Source organism: Sprattus sprattus (assembly GCF_963457725.1).
Source record: "Sprattus sprattus genome assembly, chromosome: 1".
Taxonomy (NCBI): domain Eukaryota; kingdom Metazoa; phylum Chordata; class Actinopteri; order Clupeiformes; family Clupeidae; genus Sprattus; species Sprattus sprattus.
This window is the reverse complement of record NC_137920.1, coordinates 6,997,575-7,025,176: the sequence shown is the minus strand read 5'-3', so window position 1 is coordinate 7,025,176 and position 27,602 is coordinate 6,997,575. Positions and strand designations below refer to the sequence as shown.

Here is a 27,602-nt window from a genome sequence, read left to right as displayed (position 1 = left end):
CAAACAGGCCAGAATGGAGAAAACAAAAACTCCAAACAGTGATACTCAATAACTTAATTAAAAATACTAGTCAAAGTATGCCTGTTGTGTGTATCTTCCTGGATACCGTCCCGATCACAGTGAGATCTGCTAATGGTGTTTTTGTGTGAATAAACACTTAGCTCGTACCCCGCACTGTCCAGTGTGATTCTTTTTACCTCAGAATGTCTTACAGTTGCTGTAACTGGCAACCGCACCGTTACACTGACAACTGCGTAGAAAAGGTGAGTTGGTCTTCTCTCTCATTTTAGAAAGACAGTACGTTCAGGCGATCTCAGGGTGCATCCCGAGGTTCCTTCTCGTATCTCAGCTAGAACATACTATAAGGCTATAAGGCATACTTACATGATTTTCTGAACTATTCTTTTGGTCGTGTGGCCTATAACCACAAGGGTTTACTGTGAGGGCACTTGCAAACCCGAGCCGTGAAAAGCACTCAGTAATCTTTGTACACAGCAAAATCGGTAGTGTTAATTTGAGTTAAAATTTTCGGTGTTAACTATTCAGAGTTAACAAGTGTTGATTTTAGAGTTATTGTTACCAGGGTGTCCGCGGGGTCTTAAAAAGTCTTAAAAAGTCTAAAATTACACATTTTCCATTTAAGGCCTAAAAAAGTCTAAAATATAGCGATTTTTTGCACTGTATGTCTAAAACTGAGTTTGAGTAATTTAAGACCTACGTTTCAATGCAAAAATATATTTTTTTACGTCCTTTTCCACGCCGTTCTGTTTTTTCTTTTCCTGTAATGGGCACAGTTATGGTCCGTGTAGTTCTACATGACATGTTGCTGTTAGTGGAACGTAATAAGAAAACTACGGATGTGAAACGGAAATGTACTCTCGTCACTTGCAGTAGCAAGTATTTTGATTCCGTGTGCGAGCAAGGCGGGAAGTTATGAAGTAAAAGACGACTAAATGGCAGAAGAAGATGGGGAAATGCAAACTCAATGATAACTCTCGCGACCGGAATTTTCGGACTGGTTGAAACGCGTTCCCAACGACAGTGAGGCTTACTGCATTCTCTGCAAAAGAACTCTAAAACTCGGGACCCTGGGCATTAAGGCACTGGAATCGCACACAAAGTCAAGTAAGCACCAGGACTCGGCAAATGCGCCGCGAAATTCGCATGGTATAGCCCAGTTTTGTTCTGCAGCTAGCAGAAATAATACCTCTACCGGTAGTACTAGTTCTAGTGCTGCGTCCAGCATTTGCGATCAATAGGCTAGGTGCACGAAATACTCAGTGTGGGCAGTTTGTTTCCTGTTTAGCCAGGTGTATTTGAACCTGCCGCTATTCTGAATGTAATTAGCGTCTACACGGACCTGGTTAGGTGTTGCACCTAGTGAATCAGCATTACGATAAAGAAGGACTTGTAGACACTAATTACATTCAGAATAGTGGCAGGTTCAAACACACCTGGCTAAACAGGAAACAAACAGCCCACACTAAGTATTTCGTGCACCTAGCCTATTGGGCTCAGTTGGCAGAGCAAGCAGAGGGCAAGGCTGGCAGCAAAATGGCAGAGCTCCTCTCAAAATCCAATGCTCTGAGGAGGGCTGCTAAAGACAAACTCTAACAGCTTAAGGTTCTGGAGGATGAAATTGCCACCAAAAGTGCACAGCTTAGAAGCATGTAAAATAATGGATGTATATATGTTTGTTTCATTGACAATAAATGTCAATTGACCGCAGTCTGGCTTTGTTATTTCTTTTTTTGATACTCCGTGAAGGTCTTAAATTGAACCCATGATGGTCTAAAAAAGGTCTAGAAAAGTCTAAAATTGCACTTGCTGAAACCTGCAGACACCCTGTGTTACACTTACAGTGCTGAAAAAGCTCTGTAGCTGGGGTTATTTCAAGGAGTCATTACCCATCACTTATTTGGAGTTGATTTCTACATCCGGTTTTTACGCGCTCTTGGGCATGAAGAGGCTGCTATAAGTTTGATGTCGAGATCAATCGTGGAGGTTGTTAAGGTAAGAACCATCCATTAGAATTTAAAGTTTGTTTTAATTTAAATCATAATTAGGCCTAAATATTATAATTTTTAATAATGGTACTTATCTAAAGCACGCAACATTTTGCCAATGTGGAAGCTTAGGTTACTAATAAATTGTGTGGTAGCCTAAACGCCAGGATTCCTGCCTAAGTAAAGCTGACCATCTTCCACAGGTTTTTACAGAGAAAATAAATGTACATATAATAAGTGCTTAACAGTGTTCTTAATGTTATAAAAGAAATGCGAGCCATTTTATTCCTTTTGAATGAAGAGGCGGCGGGGGGGGGGTACTCGCAGACGTTAGAATTTGAATTTGTCATAACGTTAGTAGCTGGCAGCTTGTGGTAAGGTGATCTCGACAGAGAACGTAAGTTATGTCCATAACTATGGATCTATGAGACCGAACGATGACCGTCACCACGGTTTACACCATGAATGATACCTCTTCTCGTTACCTATCTCGAGACCATAATACCAAAAGTGAGTGAGTCATGTGAGTGACCGGGGGCTGACCCCGCAGCATAAAGCATGTCCGGGGACACGCCCCCTTTCTCTTGCCTGGAACGCCTCAGCCCAGCGACAGTGAAGGCTGACCATGCGCGAACGCACTGCTTAATTAAACAAAAGAAACAGGCCCACCGAGTGGGCACGATAATACGCTAGCAAACAGCAAGGCTTACTGTGCGCGAACGCACCGCTTAAACAAACGACAAACACAGGCTCTTAATAAGTGTTGAGCACAACTACGGCCTAGCAAACAAAGTTTTACTGTGCACGAATACACTACTTAACGAGTCGACACGAGGGAAGTGAACAAACAATTCCCACTGCCCAACTTTCACTTTCAACAATATAATACGGACTTACCACACAATCCACAGGGACACTAGGCGCCTGCCGCGAAGGAACGGATTGATCTCTTGTGGAGTCCAAACAGCCAAGGGATATTTCCTTAACACACACTTACCTGGTCTGAGATTAGGCGAGAAAGGCAAGAGAAAGGGGGCGTGTCCCCGGACGTGCTTTATGCTGCGGGGTCAGCCCCCGGTCACTCACATGACCCTTTTGGTATTATGGTCTCGAGATGGGTAACGAGAAGAGGTATCATTCATGGTATAGACCGTGGTGACAGTCTGAGTGAGGTCGAAATAGATATGTAATTTACTCATTTTCATAGCTGTAAAGGGGAGAGAGAACGTTCTTGTCAGGAATATTCTGTTAAAAAAGGTAAGAATCTCATATAAAGACAGTTCAAGTCAAGTTTTGTCGTCGAAGTAGTTACGCTTAACTCTGCTTGACCAAACGCATGTAAGGATAACGCAGTATAGGGATGATTGCTTGCTAATGGTAAGGGAAGCAGCAGTAATTAGCATGGACAGAGGGAAGACTTTCCCATTTGCTATGGCTTCAGCGAAATAGGCTACTATTCAGTGTTTTACACTAAACGAAATATATCAGTGGAGGGAGGGTCGTCGATGCCGCCGATATTTTATGCAACATCTAGCCTAGCATGCCATATGAAAAAACGACTAGCTATCGACAGCAATATGTCATAGACAGAGCTGTGCATATGTTAGAACCGCCGGTTTCAAATGTAAGAAATTCACTTATCAATGTACTAAGGATGTTTAGTTATATAAAGTAGGAAGCGTGTTAAGCGCACATTGTTGGATGCAACAAACTTCATTGCCACTTAAACCATGGGTTAAATATATGGTAATATAGTTTTTCACCCCCGTTCCCTACTTTCGCCACCAGGTGCAGTTTTAGGACATGCTGCTGAAAGTGAAATACCTCAGTGTAAAGAAGTACATCAAATTGCACGCCAGCTTCACTTATTTGGAATTCATAAGTGAAGGTAAGATATCCTAAGAGGCTTAACAAGATATGTTGCTTATGTATCAGCTCCTCATATCACAAGACTGGATGTAGCTCATCTTTTTAAAAACTAGGCTATACCTGTAACACAGTTTATTGTAGACTATTGTGTCTCATATTTAAAAAAAAAAATACTTCTATTATTGATCAATCTTGGTAAGAGCTGTATCACTGTTGCGGCAGACTTGTTTAATTTAGTCTAGCATTAACACAAAGAAGTGCAGACTTACTAATCCAAGATGCAGTACCATAATATTGCCCTAAATAAATGTAGGCCTAAAATAATAATAAAAAAGATAAAAGCAAAGTTATTTAGTCTGTTTCAGGTGACTTTATGGTTATATTCTGCAAGGAGGCCATTTCATTTCTTGTTCACTCTACTGATGAAGCAAGTGTATTTCAGAGGATGAAAATTACAATCCAACATCGCCAGGACCTAGTCCATGACCCACAAAGAACTGCAGATGTCTTCAAAACATTTCCACGCTTTTTGGATGTCAAAGGACTAGTAAGTCATACATTTGACATTTTCAACACTCGTTTTCTAGACTTGATCATTGTTTTGCTCACTTGGATAGTAGCAGTTAAATATGTGATCATTGGTCATCCCGGGCTCCTGGTATTTCCCATATTGCTTAAAATTACCTCTTTGTATCATTAAAGGAAATATTTGGAGCCAATCAGCCCATATCCTTGTTCTTTGAAGCTTCAGGGTGCTGTTGGGAGCTATAAGAAGGACAGCATTTGGTGCAATGTAGACTAAATGTAACACTTGTGTATGATTAACAGGTCAATCAAGACTTCCTGCTGCTGTTTGGTGCTGAAACAGCCACCAGGTTGCTTGAAAAGTGGAACACCTCATTCAAGCCAAAATTCATCAAAGAGGCCAAACAGCTGACTCCGTCAACTGACCTGTGTCATTTGCTAAAAGCTGCAGAGAAGCTTGCAGAGAATGATGACAATTGGACGCTTCGCTGCATGTTTTTTGACAATACTAATATTTATTTTAATGTTTTCATTTAATAAATTGTCTGGTAAATTCCACCCCAAACAGATTGGGACAGTGACATGGCTTCTGTGCTGCTACTGCTTCATCTTTTGCCACCTTCAGCTGGACGGAAGAGGAGGACCAAAATAAGTCCAAGGGTTGCAGCAGACAAAACGGTGCACTTTCACAAGGTAAATACTGTATGTTCCCTCACTTTTTAAAGTCCTAAAAGACACTTTTTAGCTCTGAACTTTCAATTTTTTCCTCTCCATGTGAAGTATGTTTTTGACAAGACTTAGTACAGGCCTATTGTTCAGGAGTCCAGTAAGGAACATGATTTAAAACTAAAGGGGTAATTTATACTCGGCATTACTGAACAGTGTATGTGTGTTTTTTTTTGTATCTTATTTGTTTTTAGTCATGCTGCAGCATCGATGAACACCTGCAAGAAAGAGCTGGCAAACCATACATCCTTGCTGTTGGCCGAACCCAAAGCAGTATTGACACCTTCTACATCGCAGTGGACAAACAACTCATCCCCTGCCAAGCCACCAGCTCACTGGGTGCTTTTGATGAACTTTTCAAATCCCACTACGTTATTTGTAGAAAAAGCAATAGCAAGGTCCAGTTCTGATTTCCTTCTGGCACAATGTCACCAAAAATTAAAGGAATGTTTCTTATTAGACAAAGAGTCTGAATGGAGTTGAGGCCTATACTATTGCCAGTCGTGTCCAAGTTCACCCTTGTTGGACGATTTTTGCGCTCTGAGTAGCCATAATCAAAAGCATATATCCGTGTTTTGGTCAATAGTGTCACCTTCTTTATAGATAACAAGCTTTTTGTTGAAAAGTTCAGTGAGCATTTCCATGCCTATCAAGTCTTTGAAACCGATGAAAACTATGTTATTAGAGCAGATTCTATTGAAATTTACAAGCCCTTTGATTTACAAAGTTCTTATGGCAATAACAATGGACTTTACATTGTGCCATTATTTTATTTGTAAAAGTACAATGTTTTGATGGTGCTTGGAATGTATTAAAATTGTAATTGTAATGTCATCTTTCTGTTTTTTTTTCACTGATAGTAACACAATTGCACTTCAATGTGCTTTAAGTATAAGACAATAAATACAGATTAGAATTTAAAAACTCATAGATCACTCTAAAGTGTCATACAATAACACTGTAAATGTTTTAAAGTAACACTAAGTGAAAAAGAGTTAACACAATTCAGTGTGAAAATGAACACTTAAAAGTGTTATAAATAACACCATGGATGTTAGGAATTAACACTCCCAGTGAAAAGAGTTAACCTTATCCAGTGTAATAGTGAACACTTAAAAGTGTCCTAAACAACACCACAAGTGTTATGAAATAACACTCCCAGTGAAAAGAGTTAACACAGTACAGTGTAGAAATTAACACTTAAAGTGTTAGATTTTTAACACCACAATGTAGTTAAAATATTAACACTTTGCAAAGTGTTGATTTAACTCTGAACCAGTGAGGATTATATAAGTACTGGAAAAGTGTTGAATTTAACACTATGGGAGTTGAATTAACACTGGCGATTTTGCTGTGTAGGTGAACACAACTAAGCGGAATCTCTACAACATATGTATGAATTAGTGCTGTTAAAAGATTACAATATTTAAGCGCAATTAATCGCATTTTTGTCATAGTTAACCCTTCTAGCCCCAAGGTGCTCCGTGGGGCACTTTAGTTGTATTTTGATTAATAGATTTAAAAATCTCTGAGTTTTTGTCCTACAAACATGAAACTAACGCCTACAGCAACCTTAAACCCTTTCCTTTTAAAATGTTTACAGTTTGAAACTAAAATATAAATAATCACTTTGTAAGGAGAATATAACTAATCCTTTGTACATTTCAGTCTGTGAGTGAGGTTTCAGGAGCCTACGACCCGCCCATTAGCAAATGACAACCATTCATATGATAAGGGAATGGTAATTCAGTGATTACTATTGGGTCATGATGTGTTAAGAAAACTTGTAGGGGGGAGAGGGCCACAAAGACATTCAAGGGCCATTACGTGCTGGCCATTGTCTTTGACCAAGATGTACCAGAATGTTCACACCTCTCTCATCAATATGCATTTAGGTCTAAGTGAAGAAAAGTGTAACTTTCTATATTACTTATAATTAGTATAGAAACCACACACACTTTTTGAATGCTAAACTCACCTTTTTGGAGCAAACACCTTTGTTTACAAGGTTCAGAGTTAAAAAGAAAACTTCCAAAATATTCAAAATGTGTTTTTGTACAAAGTCTGAGCACCTCTAAAACTAGATTTAATTTTAGTGTCTTTATATTTCATTTTAATACAACACTTTGTTTTACTACATTCCTTTTAGTCTCATTGTTTTATTGCTGAGTTGTTCTAGAATATTATCATAACAACACGTTCTCATTCCCAACTCGTCAGAATTTGAAGCTTGGTCAGTCGGAAAAGTGTCAAAAACCGACGTAATATCTGCCTTCTAGCGTCGATTTTCGACGTGCAATGTTATTTCATTGGGTCCTATCAGGCGTCATTTTTCGATTTGCAAGGGTGTTTCATTGATTCATTCACTCCTATTATACCAAAATGTCTGTAATAACTTGTGTTCTGCTTCATTAAATACTGTTTTTCTGTTATATTCTTACAAGTAAACATTGAGTTCTCGTTAGAAATGCAACCATAACATGTTTATTTTACATCGTTTGACTTCACAAAGTATGATTATGAGGAACGAAAACCTCACTCACTTTGAATGGGGTGACGTCATCAGTTCCATTTTACCAAAATATGTGTAATAACTTGTGTTCTGCTTCATGAAAAACTGTTTAGTTGTTATATTCTTACAATTTAACATTGATTTCTCGTCAAAAATTCAATCATAACACGCTTATTTTACATTGTTAGACTTCACAAACTATATCAGATGGCCATAGTTTTTGAATGGGAGTGACGTCATCAGTGGTTGCCCGTTTTGCGCTGGCTTATAATACTCATGATCTAAAAATGTATTTTAAAAATAACCATAACTTGCTCAATTTTCAACTGAATTTTCAATTGTTTGGTTTGTTATAAACGTCAGAGATGTAGTTATGAAGCACAATAGCACATGATGATATACGCACATAAAAGCATTATAGTTTCAACCTCTTCGTCATATGAATGATTCCTTCACTGACCAAGGCTGTTAAACCACTGACTACAATTCAATTAATTTATATAGTGCAAAAACAATAACATTGTCTTCCTAGAAGTGGTAATAGGGGAGGGGAAACATGGCAGAAGAATGGTCAGACAATTGCTGATGTTCACCCCCAGGAACCTGAAGCAGCTGAACTTTTCCACCTTAGATCAGTTGATGCATGCTCCACCTCCTGCCATCTCCTAAAGTACATAATCATCCCCTTAGTCTTGCTGATGTTGAGAGTGAGGTTATTATCCTGACACCATGTTGGGCAACCACTGATGACGTCACCCCATTCAAAAACTATGGCCATTTGTATGAATATGGCTTCAGTAGGCTACAGTGAAGTTTCTGTGGAAAGGAAACACATATAGTTGAGTGTGTGTGTGCCTACTTCAGTGAAGTTCCTGAGGTAAGGAAATATATTAATAATATTAAACATGGCCAAGAAATACTGAACTGGTTGAAATATTTCACCATATCAGATCACCAAAGCGTTACAAACAGCAACGCCTACATCCAGACTTCAGAGATCAGTGGTTTAATAACTGAGCTGTTCCTATGGTTACGTCACCGTGACTCTGCACCATAGACAGCTGTGAACAGAGAGCGGGTCGTTTTCAGATTTGAAAGCGCCGTACAGTGGATGCGTGGGCGGTGTTTCCCCTCATGCCTAGGGTAGACTCCGCCTCCAGCCACACGCCGAGTAGTGTGCATTTGAGTCGGCACAATGTCCTGGTAGAATGGTCCAGTGTTGTCTATGCCCAGATTAAGCTTGGAGATAATTATATGCAATTTCTGTCATTCCATCGAAGACAAACTGTGACTGGAGTGTCAAGAAGTCGAACCGGTACGGGTACGTTTCCTTGATTACTTTGTTCGGGAAAACACCGAAGTAACTCAGTCAATCTTAATCTTTAGCATGTAGCAGCTAGGATGTAAACATTAGCTAGCAGGGTAGCAGAGATAGACGTGTGAAATAAATGCATAGACTAAAGAAGACCTGGGCTGCGTTCAGCTCTGACAAAAAGTATATTTAAACGGAAACGAGGCTGCGTTGAACACCCTGTTCGTGTTACGCGATCACAGCTGAGAAATATTTGCGCTCTTTTCGAGGATTTTTTTTTAGCCTGATTAAAGACGTCTTGCATTTTTTTTGTCAACATTTTATTCTTATTTTGCATTTGTAAAGGACTGTAGTTGGATCCATTGTGCACAGTGCCTGTTAAATACGGCGGGGTAAAAGCCGTTGCACATCGTTTGACAACGTTTCCTGGAAACATGTCGTTCAACCAAGAAAAAGTAGCAATACGGTGAACGTTCCCCTGGACTGGTAACCAGTGTTGTTTTTGGCAGGCATTTTAGATTTAGTTTTAGTCTTAGTCTTTTTGACGAAATGCTTCTTAGTTTTAGTCCCAGTTTAGTCATTTCTATCTTTGAAAGTTTTAGTCTAGTTTTAGTCTGACGAAAACTCAAAAGGTTTTAGTCTTGTTTTAGTCCGACGAAAACTCCAAAGGTTTTAGTCTAGTTTTAGTCCGACGAAAACTCAAAAGGTTTTAGTCAAAAATCAAATATACATAAGATGCGTGTATTTATTTAATAGGCCAATACATTTACCATAATGAAACACACTGGCCTTCAGGTGCCTTTTGAGGTTTGTGGTATTTTTTTCCTGTGAGTTTGAAGCCGCAGCATGAAGTTGTGGTCGTGGCTTCGTCTCTGTGACCGTCGTTCGACTCGGCTCCCTGTCCCCGTACTGCCCGTACAAGCAGGGCTGGAAATTAACTTTTTGGCTGGTAGATGAAATTTTTTACCAGCCAATCATATTTTTTACCGGCCAAAATTAAACCTGCCATTTCAGACCTACTCTGACATTGTTTGATATAAACAATCTTTGCCTATGATTTTAATATTATGTTAATCACTCTCAGAATGGATTAAAAGAAATCAACCAATATTGCCCAATTGGCTGGTGACTGCCGCAACACGCGCTGTTTGCTATACCCAGGCATCCTTAAAGGCCCTCCTTAACTATACATTCATTATTTAATTTACTTTTGCATGACCACAATTTTTTAAAGCACATTCAAGAGTTGGCTATTAAAAATGTACTTCAGATGAATTAATTTAACCTCATAAGAAGCGCTGCATTAGGTCTACTAAAAAAAATCTAAATTAAGCTTTGAAATGACACCTATATGATAGATAAATATTGTCCAACTAACACTACAGCATGGATATTCAAAAGCTTATCATACTATAGTCTTACTGATCTGACAAAAAACCGCATTGAAAAAAACTAAGGGAAGGCAAACATTACCTCTGCTTCACTGAAGGGGGCGTGCGAGAGCAAAGGAAAAAAACTTACCGGAGCATGAAAGTGTAGTGGGCGAAAGGCTTGATGTTTTGAATACATGTGTTACACAAAATACAATGAGCCACCTACTGCAACATGCCATTGGTGTAGCTGTAGCTGCTGTTGTGGCTGTTGTTTCTTCCTCCCTAGATGTTCTCTGCACCTTTGCTTGAGGTGATGCAACGGCAATGAATCAGCACATTATTTTAGCTTTCGTTTAACTGCGTTAACTTGCGTGTGGTCAACTAAGTCGGTTTCAACTTTAAAATCGCTCTCGAAATATTAGAACTTTATAACCTTTGTATTCGCCGGCAAAGTATTAGAACTTTGTATTCGCTGGCAAAATTGTTGTATTAAAATTCTAAGAACTTTATGTTACCCCTTCCCTTCTCCCACTGTTCGTGTTGGCGTTGCAAGCTATTTTTAACCATGACGGGCGCAATAGTCGGGAGATTTGCTCCGTAATGCCCCCCCCCCAAAAAAAAAAACCATGCACATTAACACTCACGCGCAGATAATGGGTTACAGCCTAAACGTATTGCCCTTACAATTTAAGTGAATTCTCCTTCTGCATATTGTTTTTTTACTTTTTCACTGTCGATTTCCAAATCTGTGTGAATATTCATGAGAGCAAGTCCGGTCAGTCTTTTGTCAGTCATCGTACTTCGTAGATATGTCTTAAGATTGTACTTAATGACCGCTCAGCAGACGTTGTTTAAACGGGCATTGTCAACAAGACTCAATGAATGTTTGGGTGGAAATTTGCCGAACTTTCCAGGGCTTGACAAGGCTCACTGCGATTTGGCTGTAACTCATTTAGCTATTTCCACAGCTCCAGCTCTGCATACTCAACGGCCATTAGTTGTCCGTACACCGATTTTATTTGCTGCCATACATTGTCGGATAAGGAGGAGGGGTGTAAGATACTGAAGCAAACCCTGAATATGCTGATCATAAAGTCAAATGACTCCATTCATTTGGACAGGGAGATCGTAGTACTGCATTTTTTTTTGCGCGCCCCTCTGTCTGCAGTTTACCTATTGTAATATGCGTTCATAGTATTGAATTACAGTGGCAATGCATGCGTCGTGCTGGGAACAGCGTGTGTCAGATAACTTTTGTAGGCGTTTGTTTGTACTTTAATCACTATTCGTTTGTTTGTGCTTTGTGCACTGGCCAGGCTCAGCGCATGATTGCAGACTCTCTCTCTCTTTCTTCTTCTCACGTAGCAGAAGGTACGCACAGTGCGTACAGCCGTACGGCAGCTGCGCGTGAGCGAGGCTTTTAGTGTGTGATGGGGGCGTGACTGTTAGGACAAGCAGCTGGCTCCATTTCTGATGTCTGAGCTCTTGATTGACATTGCACGCATATTATAGTTGGCGGAAAAAAAGCATGTTTTGAAACTTTGTTCGTCCACTCACTAACAATTGAGTCTCGTCTAGTTCTTGTCTGACGAAAATGTCTACATTTTTCGTCACATTTTAGTCTTTATATGGCTTTGGTGACGTTCGTCTTAGTCTCATTTTCGTCATGGAAAAAAGGGGTCTGACGACGTCATTTTCGTTTTCGTCTTGCCTGACGAAAACAACACTGCTGGTAACGCTTGTTTTCTGGTGTTTGAGTAAATCCACGCAACACCAACGTCATTAAGATGTGATGAGTAAAACTCCAGCTGTAAGGTTTAAGTTAGATCACAGCCAACAATGCTATGTGACAACAGTGGCCTAATGGACAAGGCAGGGGGAGTGTTTTTTTTTTTACCTTTTTTTTCTTTCTCATTACATCGTTGCATTTGGTGACAAATAGTAACACGACATTCAAATAACCTTCACTTGCAATGTTTAAAATTCTTTTCTGATACAGGTGTATTTGTACAGAGTGTAAAGAAATGCCTACAGATCCCGAGAATGTCTTCTGCAGAGAGATACCACTGGTAGGATTAATTATTTGTGAATTAAATTGTAATTATGCAGTCATCGTCTGCTTTATATTCCATGTCACTTACTCTTTCAAATATTCAAGCTTACAAGAAGACTACTGCAGCTTCAGAACCAACCAGCATGCACTGCTTATCCATCCTGGCCTCGAACCCGTGTGCTTGTTCAACATCTATAGAGCAGACTATGGGCCTTTAAGGCATTCAGAATCTATAGAGCAGACTATGGGCCTTTAATGCATTCAGCATCTATAGAGCAGACTATGGGCCTTTAAGGCATTCAACATCTATAGAGCAGACTATGGGCCATTAAAGTGAATGTGTTCTCACTACAGAATGCATTCAGCATCTATAGAGCAGACTATGGGCCTTTAATGCATTCAGCATCTATAGAGCAGACTATGGGCCTTTAATGCATTCAGCATCTATAGAGCAGACTATGGGCCTTTAATGCATTCAGCATCTATAGAGCAGACTATGGGCCTTTAATGCATTCAGCATCTATAGAGCAGACTATGGGCCTTTAATGCATTCAGCATCTATAGAGCAGACTATGGGCCTTTAATGCATTCAGCATCTATAGAGCAGACTATGGGCCTTTAAAGCATTCAGCATCTATAGAGCAGACTATGGGCCTTTAATGCATTCAGCATCTATAGAGCAGACTATGGGCCTTTAATGCATTCAGCATCTAAAGAGCAGACTATGGGCCTTTAAAGCATTCAGCATCTATAGAGCAGACTATGGGCCTTTAATGCATTCAACATAGCAGACTATGGGCCATTAATGGATTCAGCATCTAAAGAGAAGACTATGGGCCTTTAAAGCATTCAGCATCTATAGAGCAGACTATGGGCCTTTAATGCATTCAGCATCTAAAGAGCAGACTATGGGCCTTTAATGCATTCAGCATCTATAGAGCAGACTATGGGCCTTTAATGCATTCAGCATATATAGAGCAGACTATGGGCCATTAATGGATTCAGCATCTACAGAGCAGACTATGGGCCTTAAATGCATTCAGCATCTATAGAGCAGACTATGGGCCTTTAATGCATTCAGCATCTATAGAGCAGACTATGGGCCTTTAAAGCATTCAGCATCTATAGAGCAGACTATGGGCCTTTAATGCATTCAGCATCTATAGAGCAGACTATGGGCCTTTAATGCATTCAACATAGCAGACTATGGGCCATTAATGGATTCAGCATCTAAAGAGCAGACTATGGGCCTTTAATGCATTCAGCATCTAAAGAGAAGACTATGGGCCTTTAAAGCATTCAGCATCTATAGAGCAGACTATGGGCCATTAATGGATTCAGCATCTATATATGGGCCTTTAATGTATTCAGCATCTAAAGAGCAGACTATGGGCCATTAATGCATTCAGCATCTATAGAGCAGACTATGGGCCTTTAATGCATTCAACATCTATAGAGCAGACTATGGGCCTTTAATGCATTCAGCATCTATAGAGCAGACTATGGGCCTTTAATGCATTCAGCATCTATAGAGCAGACTATGGGCCTTTAAGGCATTCAGCATCTATAGAGCAGACTATGGGCCTTTAATGCATTCAACATCTATAGAGCAGACTATGGGCCTTTAATGCATTCAGCATCTATAGAGCAGACTATGGGCCTTTAAGGCATTCAGCATCTATAGAGCAGACTATGGGCCTTTAAGGCATTCAGCATCTATAGAGCAGACTATGGGCCTTTAATGCATTCAGCATCTATAGAGCAGACTATGGGCCTTTAAGGCATTCAGCATCTATAGAGCAGACTATGGGCCTTTAAAGCATTCAGCATCTATAGAGCAGACTATGGGCCTTTAATGCATTCAACATAGCAGACTATGGGCCATTAAAGCATTCAGCATCTATAGAGCAGACTATGGGCCTTTAATGCATTCAACATTGCAGACTATGGGCCTTTAATGCATTCAGAATCTATAGAGCAGACTATGGGCCTTTAATGCATTCAACATTGCAGACTATGGGCCTTTAATGCATTCAGAATCTATAGAGCAGACTATGGGCCTTTAATGCATTCAGCATCTATAGAGCAGACTATGGGCCTTTAAGGCATTCAGCATCTATAGAGCAGACTATGGGCCTTTAAGGTGAGTGTGTTCTCACTACAGAATGCATTCAACATCTAAAGAGCAGACTATGGGCCTTTGAGGCATTCAGCATCTACAGAGCAGACTATGGGCCTTTAATGCATTCAGAATCTATAGAGCAGACTATGGGCCTTTAATGCATTCAGCATCTATAGAGCAGACTATGGGCCTTTGAGGCATTCAACATCTAAAGAGCAGACTATGGGCCTTTGAGGCATTCAGCATCTACAGAGCAGACTATGGGCCTTTAAAGCATTCAGCATCTAAAGAGCAGACTATGGGCCTTTAATGTATTCAGCATCTATAGAGCAGACTATGGGCCTTTAAGGCATTCAGCATCTATAGAGCAGACTATGGGCCTTTAATGCATTCAGCATCTATAGAGCAGACTATGGGCCTTTAATGCATTCAGCATCTATAGAGCAGACTATGGGCCTTTAATGCATTCAACATCTATAGAGCAGACTATGGGCCTTTAATGCATTCAGCATCTATAGAGCAGACTATGGGCCTTTAATGCATTCAGCATCTATAGAGCAGACTATGGGCCTTTAAGGCATTCAGCATCTATAGAGCAGACTATGGGCCTTTAATGCATTCAACATCTATAGAGCAGACTATGGGCCTTTGAGGCATTCAGCATCTACAGAGCAGACTATGGGCCTTTAATGCATTCAGAATCTATAGAGCAGACTATGGGCCTTTAATGCATTCAGCATCTATAGAGCAGACTATGGGCCTTTGAGGCATTCAACATCTATAGAGCAGACTGGGCCTTTAAGGTGAGTGTGTTCTCACTACAGAATGCATTCATCATCTATAGAGCAGACTATGGGCCTTTAATGCATTCATCATCTATAGAGTAGACTATGGGCCTTTAATGCATTCAGCATCTATAGAGCAGACTATGGGCCTTTAATGCATTCATCATCTATAGAGCAGACTATGGCCTTTAAGGTGAGTGTGTTCTCACTACAGAATGCATTCATCATCTATAGAGCAGACTATGGGCCTTTAAGGCATTCAGCATCTATAGAGCAGACTATGGGCCTTTAAGGTGAGTGTGTTCTCACTACAGAATGCATTCAGCATCTATAGAGCAGACTATGGGCCTTTAAGGCATTCAGCATCTATAAAGCAGACTATGGGCCTTTAAGGCATTCATCATCTATAGAGCAGACTATGGGCCTTTAAGGCATTCAGCATCTATAGAGCAGACTATGGGCCTTTAATGCATTCAGCATCTATAGAGCAGACTATGGGCCTTTAATGCATTCAGCATCTATAGAGCAGACTATGGGCCTTTAATATATTCAGCATCTATAGAGCAGACTATGGGCCTTTAATGCATTCAGCATCTATAGAGCAGACTATGGGCCTTTAATGCATTCAGCATCTATAGAGCACACTATGGGCCTTTAAGGCATTCAACATCTATAGAGCAGACTATGGGCCTTTAATGCATTCAGCATCTATAGAGCAGACTATGGGCCTTTAATATATTCAGCATCTATAGAGCAGACTATGGGCCTTTAATGCATTCAGCATCTATAGAGCAGACTATGGGCCTTTAAGGTGAATGCATTCAACATCTATAGAGCAGACTATGGGCCTTTAATATATTCAGCATCTATAGAGCAGACTATGGGCCTTTAATATATTCAGCATCTATAGAGCAGACTATGGGCCTTTAAGGCATTCAACATCTATAGAGCAGACTATGGGCCTTTAAGGTGAATGCATTCAGCATCTATAGAGCAGACTATGGGCCTTTAATATATTCAGCATCTATAGAGCAGACTATGGGCCTTTAATGCATTCAGCATCTATAGAGCAGACTATGGGCCTTTAATGCATTCAGCATCTATAGAGCACACTATGGGCCTTTAAGGCATTCAACATCTATAGAGCAGACTATGGGCCTTTAATGCATTCAGCATCTATAGAGCAGACTATGGGCCTTTAATATATTCAGCATCTATAGAGCAGACTATGGGCCTTTAATGCATTCAGCATCTATAGAGCAGACTATGGGCATTTAAGGCATTCAGCATCTATAGAGTAGACCAGCGGTTCCCAAACTTTTTAGGCCATGCACCCCCTTCTACATTCCGACCGTGTTCCCGCACCCCCAATCACCCACACCTTAAAAAAAAAAGCAACTGAGCCTACTTTTGGCGCATTAAGATCCTATATAAGGACCTATGAGACATTTTGCTCGCGCATGGCGTTTGTTTACAAGATTAAGTCCGCTGTTAAATGTTGCAGTATGAACACAAACCGAACAAAGGGGCAACTGAACCATCGTATAATTTGAATCCCTGAATCAGAAAAAAAGCAAACTAACTACAGGTGTGAAAACGCCATGAAACACTGCAACAAAGTTTAAATAGCCTACATTTCAGTTACACAAGGCGTCACTTTTAAAGAGCAATACGGATGGCGAGGACACACGCACAGGCTCAGAGGCAGATTTAATAATATTTAATTTACAATTAACCATACACAGCAGTTACATTAAGCACACTAATATTTAGGCTCATAAAGCAAACATGCCCTGCCCTTATTATGTTTGAAGGAACAGGCTTATCTGCCGTTTGAAAGTAATTCAATAACACGCATATGCTGCATTTTAAATAAAGCGCAAAACCGTCGGTTATAGTGAACTGAGCGAGAAGGATCAAGGCCAAGCAGACTAGCCTTATGAGCTTTTTGCGGAGGCCAAACGCAACTGATAAGAGCAAACCGTCTGATGAGAGTGAAACAGTAATAGCCTACCTGAAGCCATAGGCTATATGTTCATAGAAAAGGACGAAGTCTCAGGCGTTTAGGTCGGAATGGAGTGACGTTCCCTTGGCTATAAGGTGCATCAGACATTCATGTTGATGTTTTTTTTTTTCACTGTAAACTTCGGCAAATAAACATATATTTATTAAATTGTACGTCTTTATATTTAAAATTTAAATCTTACAAAGGGAATTTTTACAATTCATGGTTTCGTTTTGTGAAAAGTCCTACTTAAATTTTTGAAAATTACATATAATATTAATTATTAGACCATTAGACCACCATTACATTTTTCCTCTCGCGCACCCCCTAGAGGCAGCTCACGCACCCCCAGGGGTGCGCGCACCACACTTTGGGGAAACCCTGGAGTAGACTATGGGCCTTTAAGGTGAATGCATTCAACATTTATAGAGCAGACTATGGGCCTTAAATGCATTCAACATAGCAGACTATGGGCCTTTAATGCATTCAGCATCTATAGAGCAGACTATGGGCCTTTAATGCATTCAGCATCTATAGAGCAGACTATGGGCCTTTAAGGCATTCAGCATCTAAAGAGCAGACTATGGGCCTTTAAAGCATTCAGCATCTATAGAGCAGACTATGGGCCTTTAATGCATTCAGCATCTATAGAGCAGACTATGGGCCTTAAATGCATTCAACATAGCAGACTATGGGCCTTTAATGCATTCAGCATCTATAGAGCAGACTATGGGCCTTTAAGGCATTCAGCATCTATAGAGCACACTATGGGCCTTTAATGCATTCAGCATCTATAGAGCAGACTATGGGCCTTTAAGGCATTCAACATCTATAGAGCAGACTATGGGCCTTTAATGCATTCAGCGTCTATAGAGCAGACTATGGGCCTTTAATGCATTCAGCATCTATAGAGCAGACTATGTGCCTTTAATGCATTCAGCATCTATAGAGCAGACTATGGGCCTTTAATGCATTCAGCATCTATAGAGCAGACTATGGGCCTTTAATGCATTCAGCATCTATAGAGCAGACTATGGGCCTTTAATGCATTCAGCATCTATAGAGCAGACTATGGGCCTTTAATGCATTCAGCATCTATAGAGCAGACTATGGGCCTTTAAGGCATTCAGCATCTATAGAGCAGACTATGGGCCTTTAATGCATTCAGCATCTATAGAGCAGACTATGGGCCTTTAATGCATTCAGCATCTATAGAGCAGACTATGGGCCTTTAATGCATTCAGCATCTATAAAGTAGACTATGGGCCTTTAAGGCATTCAGCATCTATAGAGCAGACTATGGGCCTTTAATGCATTCAGCATCTATAGAGCAGACTATGGGCCTTTAAGGCATTCAACATCTATAGAGCAGACTATGGGCCTTTAAGGCATTCAGCATCTATAGAGCAGACTATGGGCCTTTAATGCATTCAACATCTATAGAGCAGACTATGGGCCTTTAAGGCATTCAGCATCTATAGAGCAGACTATGGGCCTTTAATGCATTCAACATCTATAGAGCAGACTATGGGCCTTTAAGGCATTCAACATCTATAGAGCAGACTATGGGCCTTTAATGCATTCAGCATCTATAGAGCAGACTATGGGCCTTTAATGCATTCAGCATCTATAGAGCAGACTATGGGCCTTTAATGCATTCAGCATCTATAGAGCAGACTATGGGCCTTTAATGCATTCAGCATCTATAGAGCAGACTATGGGCCTTTAAGGCATTCAACATCTATAGAGCAGACTATGGGCCTTTAAGGCATTCAGCATCTATAGAGCAGACTATGGGCCTTTAATGCATTCAGCATCTATAGAGCAGACTATGGGCCTTTAATGCATTCAGCATCTATAGAGCAGACTATGGGCCTTTAAGGTGAGTGTGTTCTCACTACAGAATGCATTCAACATCTATAGAGCAGACTATGGGCCTTTAAGGCATTCAGCATCTATAGAGCAGACTATGGGCCTTTAAGGTGAGTGTGTTCTCACTACAGAATGCATTCAACATCTATAGAGCAGACTATGGCCTTTAAGGTGAATGTGTTCTCACTACAGAATGCATTCAGCATCTATAGAGCAGACTATGGGCCTTTAATGCATTCAGCATCTATAGAGCAGACTATGGGCCTTTAATGCATTCAGCATCTATAGAGCAGACTATGGGCCTTTAAGGTGAGTGTGTTCTCACTACAGAATGCATTCAGCATCTATAGAGCAGACTATGGGCCTTTAATGCATTCAGCATCTATAGAGCAGACTATGGGCCTTTAATGCATTCAGCATCTATAGAGCAGACTATGGGCCTTTAATGCATTCAGCATCTATAGAGCAGACTATGGGCCTTTAATGCATTCAGCATCTATAGAGCAGACTATGGGCCTTTAATACATTCAGCATCTATAGAGCAGACTATGGGCCTTTAATGCATTCAGCATCTATAGAGCAGACTACGGGCCTTTAATGCATTCAGCATCTATAGAGCAGACTATGGGCCTTTAATACATTCAGCATCTATAGAGCAGACTATGGCCTTTAATGCATTCAGCATCTATAGAGTAGACTATGGGCCTTTAATGCATTCAGCATCTATAGAGCAGACTATGGGCCTTTAATGCATTCAGCATCTATAGAGCAGACTATGTGCCTTAGAGGTGAGTGTGTAAACGTGAACGTGATCTCACTACAGAATGCATTCAGCATCTATAGAGCAGACTATGGGCCTTTAATGTGACTAGAGTAGTATGGTTTTTTATGCATAGGTGTTGTCAGTCATTTTTGTAAAGCAAACATGACTAAGGAAGAAAGTACAATACATTACTGTCCCCTCTGTCTTACTTTGCTCATCTGGCTTGTGTCAATTGTTAACATGTCACATACCAAACACTGAAAGCACACAACACTCTTTCTATAGACTTTTATAGTCAGAAAGGGTGACATATCAAATGCCACAGAACTTTTAAAACAACCGGCTGATGAGTAAAACCTGATTGTCTAGATAATAAAACATTGTTTACAAAAATACAATTTGTGTCATCAGTAGACATACCAGAAAAAAGATGCACACACAAATGTGTGTTCCCATTTATTGTTCTCTTAATACGATGTTACCTTTGCTCAGCCATTACAGGTCTTTGACCTGCAGAAGGTTTGTAAGATGGTGCTGATGCTTTCTGGACCAGACTACTGCCCTCCTGCGTGTTGCTATGGATACGGAGTACTGCCCTCCTGGGTGGTACTATGGTTACGGAGTGCTGCCCTCCTGCGTGGTGCTAAGCCCTCCTGGCTTTGCTGTGCATTCTCCCTTCTTCTACTTTAGGTAGTTCACCCTAAATGGCGTCTCACCAGCTGATGTTCTTGCTTAGGCCTCGGGAACGCCCAGCATCTGTGTTGGAGTGCAGGGCTGCCAGGTACAGTCTTTGGAGAATATTTAGAGCCTGTGTGTATGTGTGTGTGTACTGTCATCATAGGCCATTATCCTCACATACATACAACATGTAGTAAAAGCAAATCAATCTCTCATAAGCTTTCACTACTATCCTACTATCACACAGTTTACACCCCCCTTCCCAACACACACACACACACACACACACACACACACACACACACACACACACACACACACACACACACTATCCTACTATCACGAGGATTCACACCACAGTGGTTCCAAATTCACATTCATTTGAATTCTGCAGAAGTTTAGGTACAGTAGCATTGACGTACCATGCTAACATGCTTGATGTGTGTGTGTTTTTATATATGAGGTGTGTGTGTGTGTGTGTGTGTGAGCATTGAGTACCATGCTGCCATGCTTGATGTGTGTGTGTGTGTGTGTGTTTATACATAAGGTGTGTGTGTGTGAGCATTGACGTACCATGCATGCCATGCTTGATGTGTGTGTGTGTGTTTATATATGAGGTGTGTGTGTGTGTGTGTGTGTGAATGATGTACCATGCTATGGAGTTAGATTTGTCTCAAAAATAACTGCAAATGCACTGAGGGTGATCTACAAATATGCCTTGTGTGTGTGTGTGTGTGTGTGTGTGTGTGTGTGTGTGTGTGTGTGTGTTTTATATATGAGGTGTTTGTGTGTGTGTGTGTGTGTGAGCATTGACGTACCATGCTGCCGTGCTTGATGTGTGTGTGTTTTGTTCCCTGCTTGCATTTTCTCAAAAATCCCTATAAAAAGCTGGGGGCTGTAGTTATTTTACCACTTTTGTCCCCATGCTCTGGCTTCCTTCGGTTTAACGCCATTCTTGGGGGGAGAGTGTGTGTGTGATAATATTTGTGATACGTGTGTGTTAATATGTGATGTGTGTGTGTGTTTATGTACAGTATGATGTGTGTGTGTGTGTGTGTTTATATATGATATGTGTGTGTGTGTGTGTGTGTGTGTGTGTGTGTGTGTGTGTGTGTGTGTGTGTGTGTGTGTGTGTGTGTGTGTGTGTGTGTGTGTGTGTGTGTGTGTGTGTATTTTCATACAGGTGGACATGGAGGAGAGTAGGACCAGTGGATGATCTAGACCAGACTAATCTACCAGCTGATCTCCCTGCTCAGACACTGTAGTGTTCTCAGATAGGCGCTCATCTGCCTGGCTTTAGGGATGAGGAATGCAGTTGTGTGTGTGTGTGTGTGTGTGTGTGTGTGTGCGTGTGTGTGTGTGTGTGTGTGTGTGTACAAGCGTATGTGTTTGTGAGTGTGTGTGTGTGTGTGTGTGTGTGTGTGTGTGTGTGTGTAAGAGCGTATGTGTGTGTGTGTGTGTGTTTGAGTGCGTGTATATAGTTCACTGATGGAAGCAGACCTTTGCTGCCTCAGGACCAGTTCACAGGTAGTCATGGGATCTATGACATGGTTTATCTGTTGTTCTGAGCAATAAGACATTAATGTGTGAAGTCCTTGCACCTCTGTTTCTCTGGGATTCGCTGACCATGTTATCTCCATAGAGACATACAATGTATCATAGGCCACATTCTCCTGTCCTAATAGCTGTTGCGAGTGATCTGACCTTACCAGGCCTGCTTTTCACTCTGGTCTCTGCAATACAGTTTAGAGATTGTACTTATTCTACCTAATAAACCTATACTGAACTGAATTTATCTTACAGATGGTGACATACCGTGTGGTCCACTCTGTGAATAGTAATAACCGTTGATTCTTGTGGGACTTTCCACTTACAGAACTTCTGTTCTTCATCTGCTGACACCACTTACAGTACCAGTCAAAAGTTTAGACACACCTTTAATTTTTTGGAGAAGTTTTTACTTTACTTTTATTATTTTCTACATTGTAGATTACATCACATTACATTGAAAAGAACGCATATGGAATGAACAAACAAAAAAAGTGTCATCTACCATGTAGAAAATAATAAAGAAAAAACTTTCTCAAAAAACGAGAAGGTGTGTCCAAACTTTTGACTGGTACTGTATGTCTTATCTGCGCCACAGACTGGCAAATATAGAAACACACACACACTCAGGGATAGAAACACACACACACACACACACAGTAGTTTCTTCTCTAAACTTAGCCCTTTCTCACAGCCCTCTGTCCCAGTTATGACACCAGGCCTCTCTCCCAGGCAACGGATCACACAGCAGGTTAGCCACTAGGCAACAAACACACACCCGAACTCATCTCTGTCTCAAAACAGACAAAAGATAAATACAGACATCTTATCTCAACCACACTGTGTTCATCCACTGGACAGAGAATAGAGCAAAAACTCTCAAATAATGGAAGATTAGGACGGAAAACTATACAGCAACTGTTGTGGGAGACATAGAGGGAGAGAGAGAAAGAAAGAGAGAGAGAGTGTGTGTCACTAAGAGAGAATGAAAGGGAAAAAGGTGAAGACAGAAAGAAAGACAGAGACTGTCTCGTCTGGCTTTACATTTTCCCATGTGAATCTAACTTGCTGTTTTCTGTATGATACATTTCATTTGATACCTTTGATTACTATGCACAGAGTGGACCAGACGGTTAAGAACTAACGGCCTTTGCCACAGATGGTCAAATGGAATGTGAGCTGTGCTACATTGTAAGTTATAGCTTGGCCTCCAGAGATAAGACATGGTCAACTAGTCCCTTAGAAGCAGAGGTGCAGAGACTTCACACATAATTTATGTCTTTATTGCTGATAATCTAACACATTTACACATATAAAAGTTAGTATAGTCACAGGTATATTGAGTGTTCAAGTACACATGATGTGTAAAGTAAGCTAAACTATTGGCTTTCGCTGCATAGTCAGTAAGATGTGCTTATTTTGCTGTATAGTGTATTGATAGTATGTTCTTGCTATAGTAAAATAGAATGTAGTCTTGTGTGTCTGATATGCCACAAAGGGGGTATATGGGGGATATTTTTTATGTTTGGATTAAGTCATCAGTATGAAACTCTCACTTTAGGAAAGGCAGATTAGGCGGAAACCAGTAACCGAGCCATATGTCAGCATAAGTCAGCACTTAAGTCACGGCACAGACACATTTCAAGAAACCCCTGGTCTTAGATGATCTCAGGGAATCCAGATACACACACACACACACCGAGAGAGAGAGAAGTTAGGAGTAAAAGTTAGAGAATGGGGTTAGTTCTGATTGGCCTTGCAGAACAGCCCAACACAGAGTGGGCGGAACTAGGTTCCTATATAAAGTCTGACACAACATTCATACAATGACATCGAGCTAATCCATGGACCATCTCCTTTTTGTGGCTTAATGACTACAATAACCATCAGATCAACACATTAGGCCTTTTGACTATTCATTGTGGATTTGCAAAAGAGTAGCTGGTTTTCACCGCAACATAAGCCCATACCAAAATTAAACTAAAACTTTAGACGCTCCATTTTCATCGGGAAGACTGCCTCGCAACGACAGAAAAACGCAATAACAAAGGTACGTTGACGAAAGATTTCTAAAAGCGTCAGCATGCATCATAATTAGCAATGGGTACCACAGGACTGCATTTGTTAAAAAAAGCGAAATAATTCAGTCTAGCTTCGCGTCTAAATGGTGGTGCTAGAATACAAATGGGGTTAGACGAATGTTTCGTTTCTGACGTGAAAATCAGGTCACATGTTGCACCTTTAGGTTTTGACCTACCTCACAGAAATGGGACGAGTTTCTCATGACAGTGTTGTTTTGACTTGGCATTAAGAAGGACATATCTGTAGTAATGTCTCAGAGGCTAAATGTAAAATGTCTCAGCCATCTTTGTTCACCCAGTATGGACAGTAATAGGTTGAGTTCCTCATCACATAGTTGAACTGAACTGGGGCTAATACTTTAGAAACCACTGACAAGAGATGCGAGCTTGAACATAATTTGCAAGCAGTTCAGTAGGCGTATGAAATTCAACAGCCCACATCCATTAACTCATCTGCCTGGCCTGAGGGATGAGGAATGCAGCTGTGTGTGTGTGTGTGTGTGTGTATATAGTTCACTGATGGAAGCAGACCTTTGCTGCCTCAGTACCCGTTCAGCCCCTTTATAGCAGCACAGAAATGTAGAATACAGGAAGGCCAATTAGTGTGTGGTGCGTATCTCAGGTGAATGTCTTTTATTTATATTTGCAAATATATTTTATAAATCAAATGTGTGTGTGTTTGTTTGTTTGTTTGTTTTTTTATGGGCAAGCAACACCTTTACCACACCAACTTAATGCAGGCAACTTATTTGGAGCTCATGGTCTGACGTCATTGGCAGTCACAGGCATTACAACTAATTCAGTGTGTCCTACTGCCATCTAGTGGCCATGATATGCAACGACTACAACATCAGGTTTATGAATGTGTGTATGAACATTATGTTATTTTGGATAGAATACTACTAGTTCTAGTATAGGCCTATTAATCCCTCTCCATGCATGTGATAATGCCTTTACAAGTGTGAGCCTAAACAATGCATTTATAATGTGCAATCCAGAATTTTGTGTTTTTATAATATAAAGAACAAGTTTCAATATTTCTGTCATGATCGCTGCACACATCACTACACGTCCATATCTTCCATCATGTGCTCTACTCCAATGAGTGGCGTGGTGCAAGCCACTGGAAGCCTTGGTCCAGCTTGCTGTTACAATACTGTCCCTGGTAGCGAGCATGTTGTGTTTGTTTGTGTCCGTGGCCTGATGTGTGTGTGTGTGTGTGTGTGTGTCCGTGGTCTGATGTGTGTGTGTGTGTGTGTGTGTTTTTGTGTCTGTGGTCTGATTTGTTTAAATCTTCAGGATTAATCTATAGTTATAATACCATAATATCTGTTTACATAGGTGTATACCAATGCCTATTCTAGTTGTATTTTTCAGTTGTGGAGAGTAGATTAGTCACCACCTTTGTTCAGTAGTCTGTCTCAGAGGCTAAATGTAATATGTCTCAGCCACCTTTTTTCACCCAGTATGGCCCTGTGTCAGGGGCAAGATGATTGTGTTTACTAACATGTTACCACAGGGAAATATATTTTATTGAAGACAGAATTCATTCAAACTGATCAACACTTCCAGACAGAAATTTCCCTGAGAAGACAGTAATGGATTGAGTTCCTCACCACATTCTTATAGTTGAACTGAAATGGGGCTAATACTTTAGCAGCCACAGGCAAGAGATGCAACCTTGAACGTCATGTGCAAGCAGTTCAGTTGGCCTAGTTCATGAAATTCAACCGCCCAAATTCATTACGGTGGTTACCCTATTTACCAGCATCACGTGTAAAAGAGGTGTACGTTTAGGCTACGCCCTTTTAAACGTAGACGTATTAAACTGGCAAATAATAAGAATTATATCGACAAGAAACCAACCTAGTTAATTGAAAATGGTAAGCTACAATCTCAATGCTTGGTTGAAGATTTGAATTCATAAAATGAGCTTCATTTTCACATCTTTCACATCACATTCATAACTCTAAAAACCGCTTACAGGAACAAGTTGCGTAGACTGACGCAAGTATATGGAACTTTTTAACTGCTACGTGCACCGCCGTTTGATTCCGCTTGTAACCACATCCTCTTTCTGTAAACTGTAAGCTACACGAGGCAATCAGCCACCTCTCAGCCCTGACAAAGTGCAACTAAAACGTTACTTTAGACGCTCCATTCAAGGTAAGTTGACGAAATATCTCGTTTGAGGTGGTATAACAGTGCTGCATTTGTTAACTATACGAAATAAGTCAGTATAGCTTCGCGTCTGAATGTGGTGCTACAATTAAAATGAGGTAGGGCTACACGGCCTCAGAAAACAGTAAGTCTAGCCTACGTCAAGTACGTTAGACCAACATTTTAGTTTTTTTGTGACCGTTTAAAAATGAGCAATAGCCTGGCTTTCTCCTGGTATACTAACCCATATGGAAAATATCTGTAAAAGCTTTGAGTAATCACACATCGTGCACAATACTTGCATGATAAACCTGTGGTAAAAAGTTTCAAAATGTTCCATCCTAGAAGGGCATAGCCTAATGCCGTCATTGCACTGTAAAACGTACTGTAATATTTGCACGTATTTTTGACTGTCAAAACGTAGGCTATTTTTAAAGTTCAGGGTGAGTGAGTCTCGCCTACAGTAACGGGCATACCGCCTGTCGAAACGCAATGGAACTCGAGACAAACGATGGAATAATCATCGAAATGTTCAATATGACGATGGCAAGCGAGGCCAGGTGAGGATTCTAAACAGCCTGATAGGTTTGGGAACATTCCATGCCTACTCGTTTGTTTTGGTCTCCGTGAGAGGAAATCGAAATCCCGCCCACCCTGGCATTTGATTGGCTGTCAGATAAAGAAAATGTCATTGACATTGACATTGAGTAGCGCGCATCCTTAGTAAATGTTTTATTTAATGTGTATTTTCTGATAGCCATCAGAGTCAGAGTGTTTATTTTTTCCCTAGTGGGGTTTTCCTAATGTGCTGGTGTCTTATCTACCTTTGCCCTCTGTCGAGTGTCTGTGTTTGAATGCCCATGCCAGTCTGCCTTTCTGTCCTTTCTGTATCAGTGTTTGAATGCTTGTGCCTGAGGTCATGAATGACATAGAAGCCAATGTACTCCTGACTCTGTGTAATCGTTGCATTGGTGACAGTCAGTGGGATTACAAGGCACTTGCTACAATATATTACATCATACCACCCTGGGTTTTTCCCTTTTCTGTGACACACCAGTTTGCAGATAATTATTCATGGTCTCAGCTAGAGAGAGAGGTGGTGTGTTAGTGTGTGACAGTTGATTAATGTTCCGATGAAGGAGGTGTGTGTACGTTTGTGTTTGTATGTGTGATAATTTATGTTCTGATGATGGAGGTTCTTCTCTCCTTGTT

General features: G+C 40.6%; 1 protein-coding gene across 1 annotated transcript in view; it reads left to right on the top strand.

Annotated features, from left to right (window-relative positions):
- Positions 1-2,443: 2,443 nt before the first annotated feature.
- The window catches only part of LOC308370754 (NACHT, LRR and PYD domains-containing protein 5-like), a gene marked incomplete at both ends in the record, with an annotated part of 39,803 nt that continues 14,644 nt past the window's right edge, over positions 2,444-27,602 (top strand). Inside the window, 3 exons of the mRNA XM_080845458.1 lie at positions 2,444-2,516; positions 4,969-5,093; positions 5,321-5,465. Of these exons, the coding sequence (XP_080701584.1) occupies positions 2,444-2,516; positions 4,969-5,093; positions 5,321-5,465 (343 nt within the window). The remainder of the gene's footprint in view (positions 2,517-4,968; positions 5,094-5,320; positions 5,466-27,602) is intronic.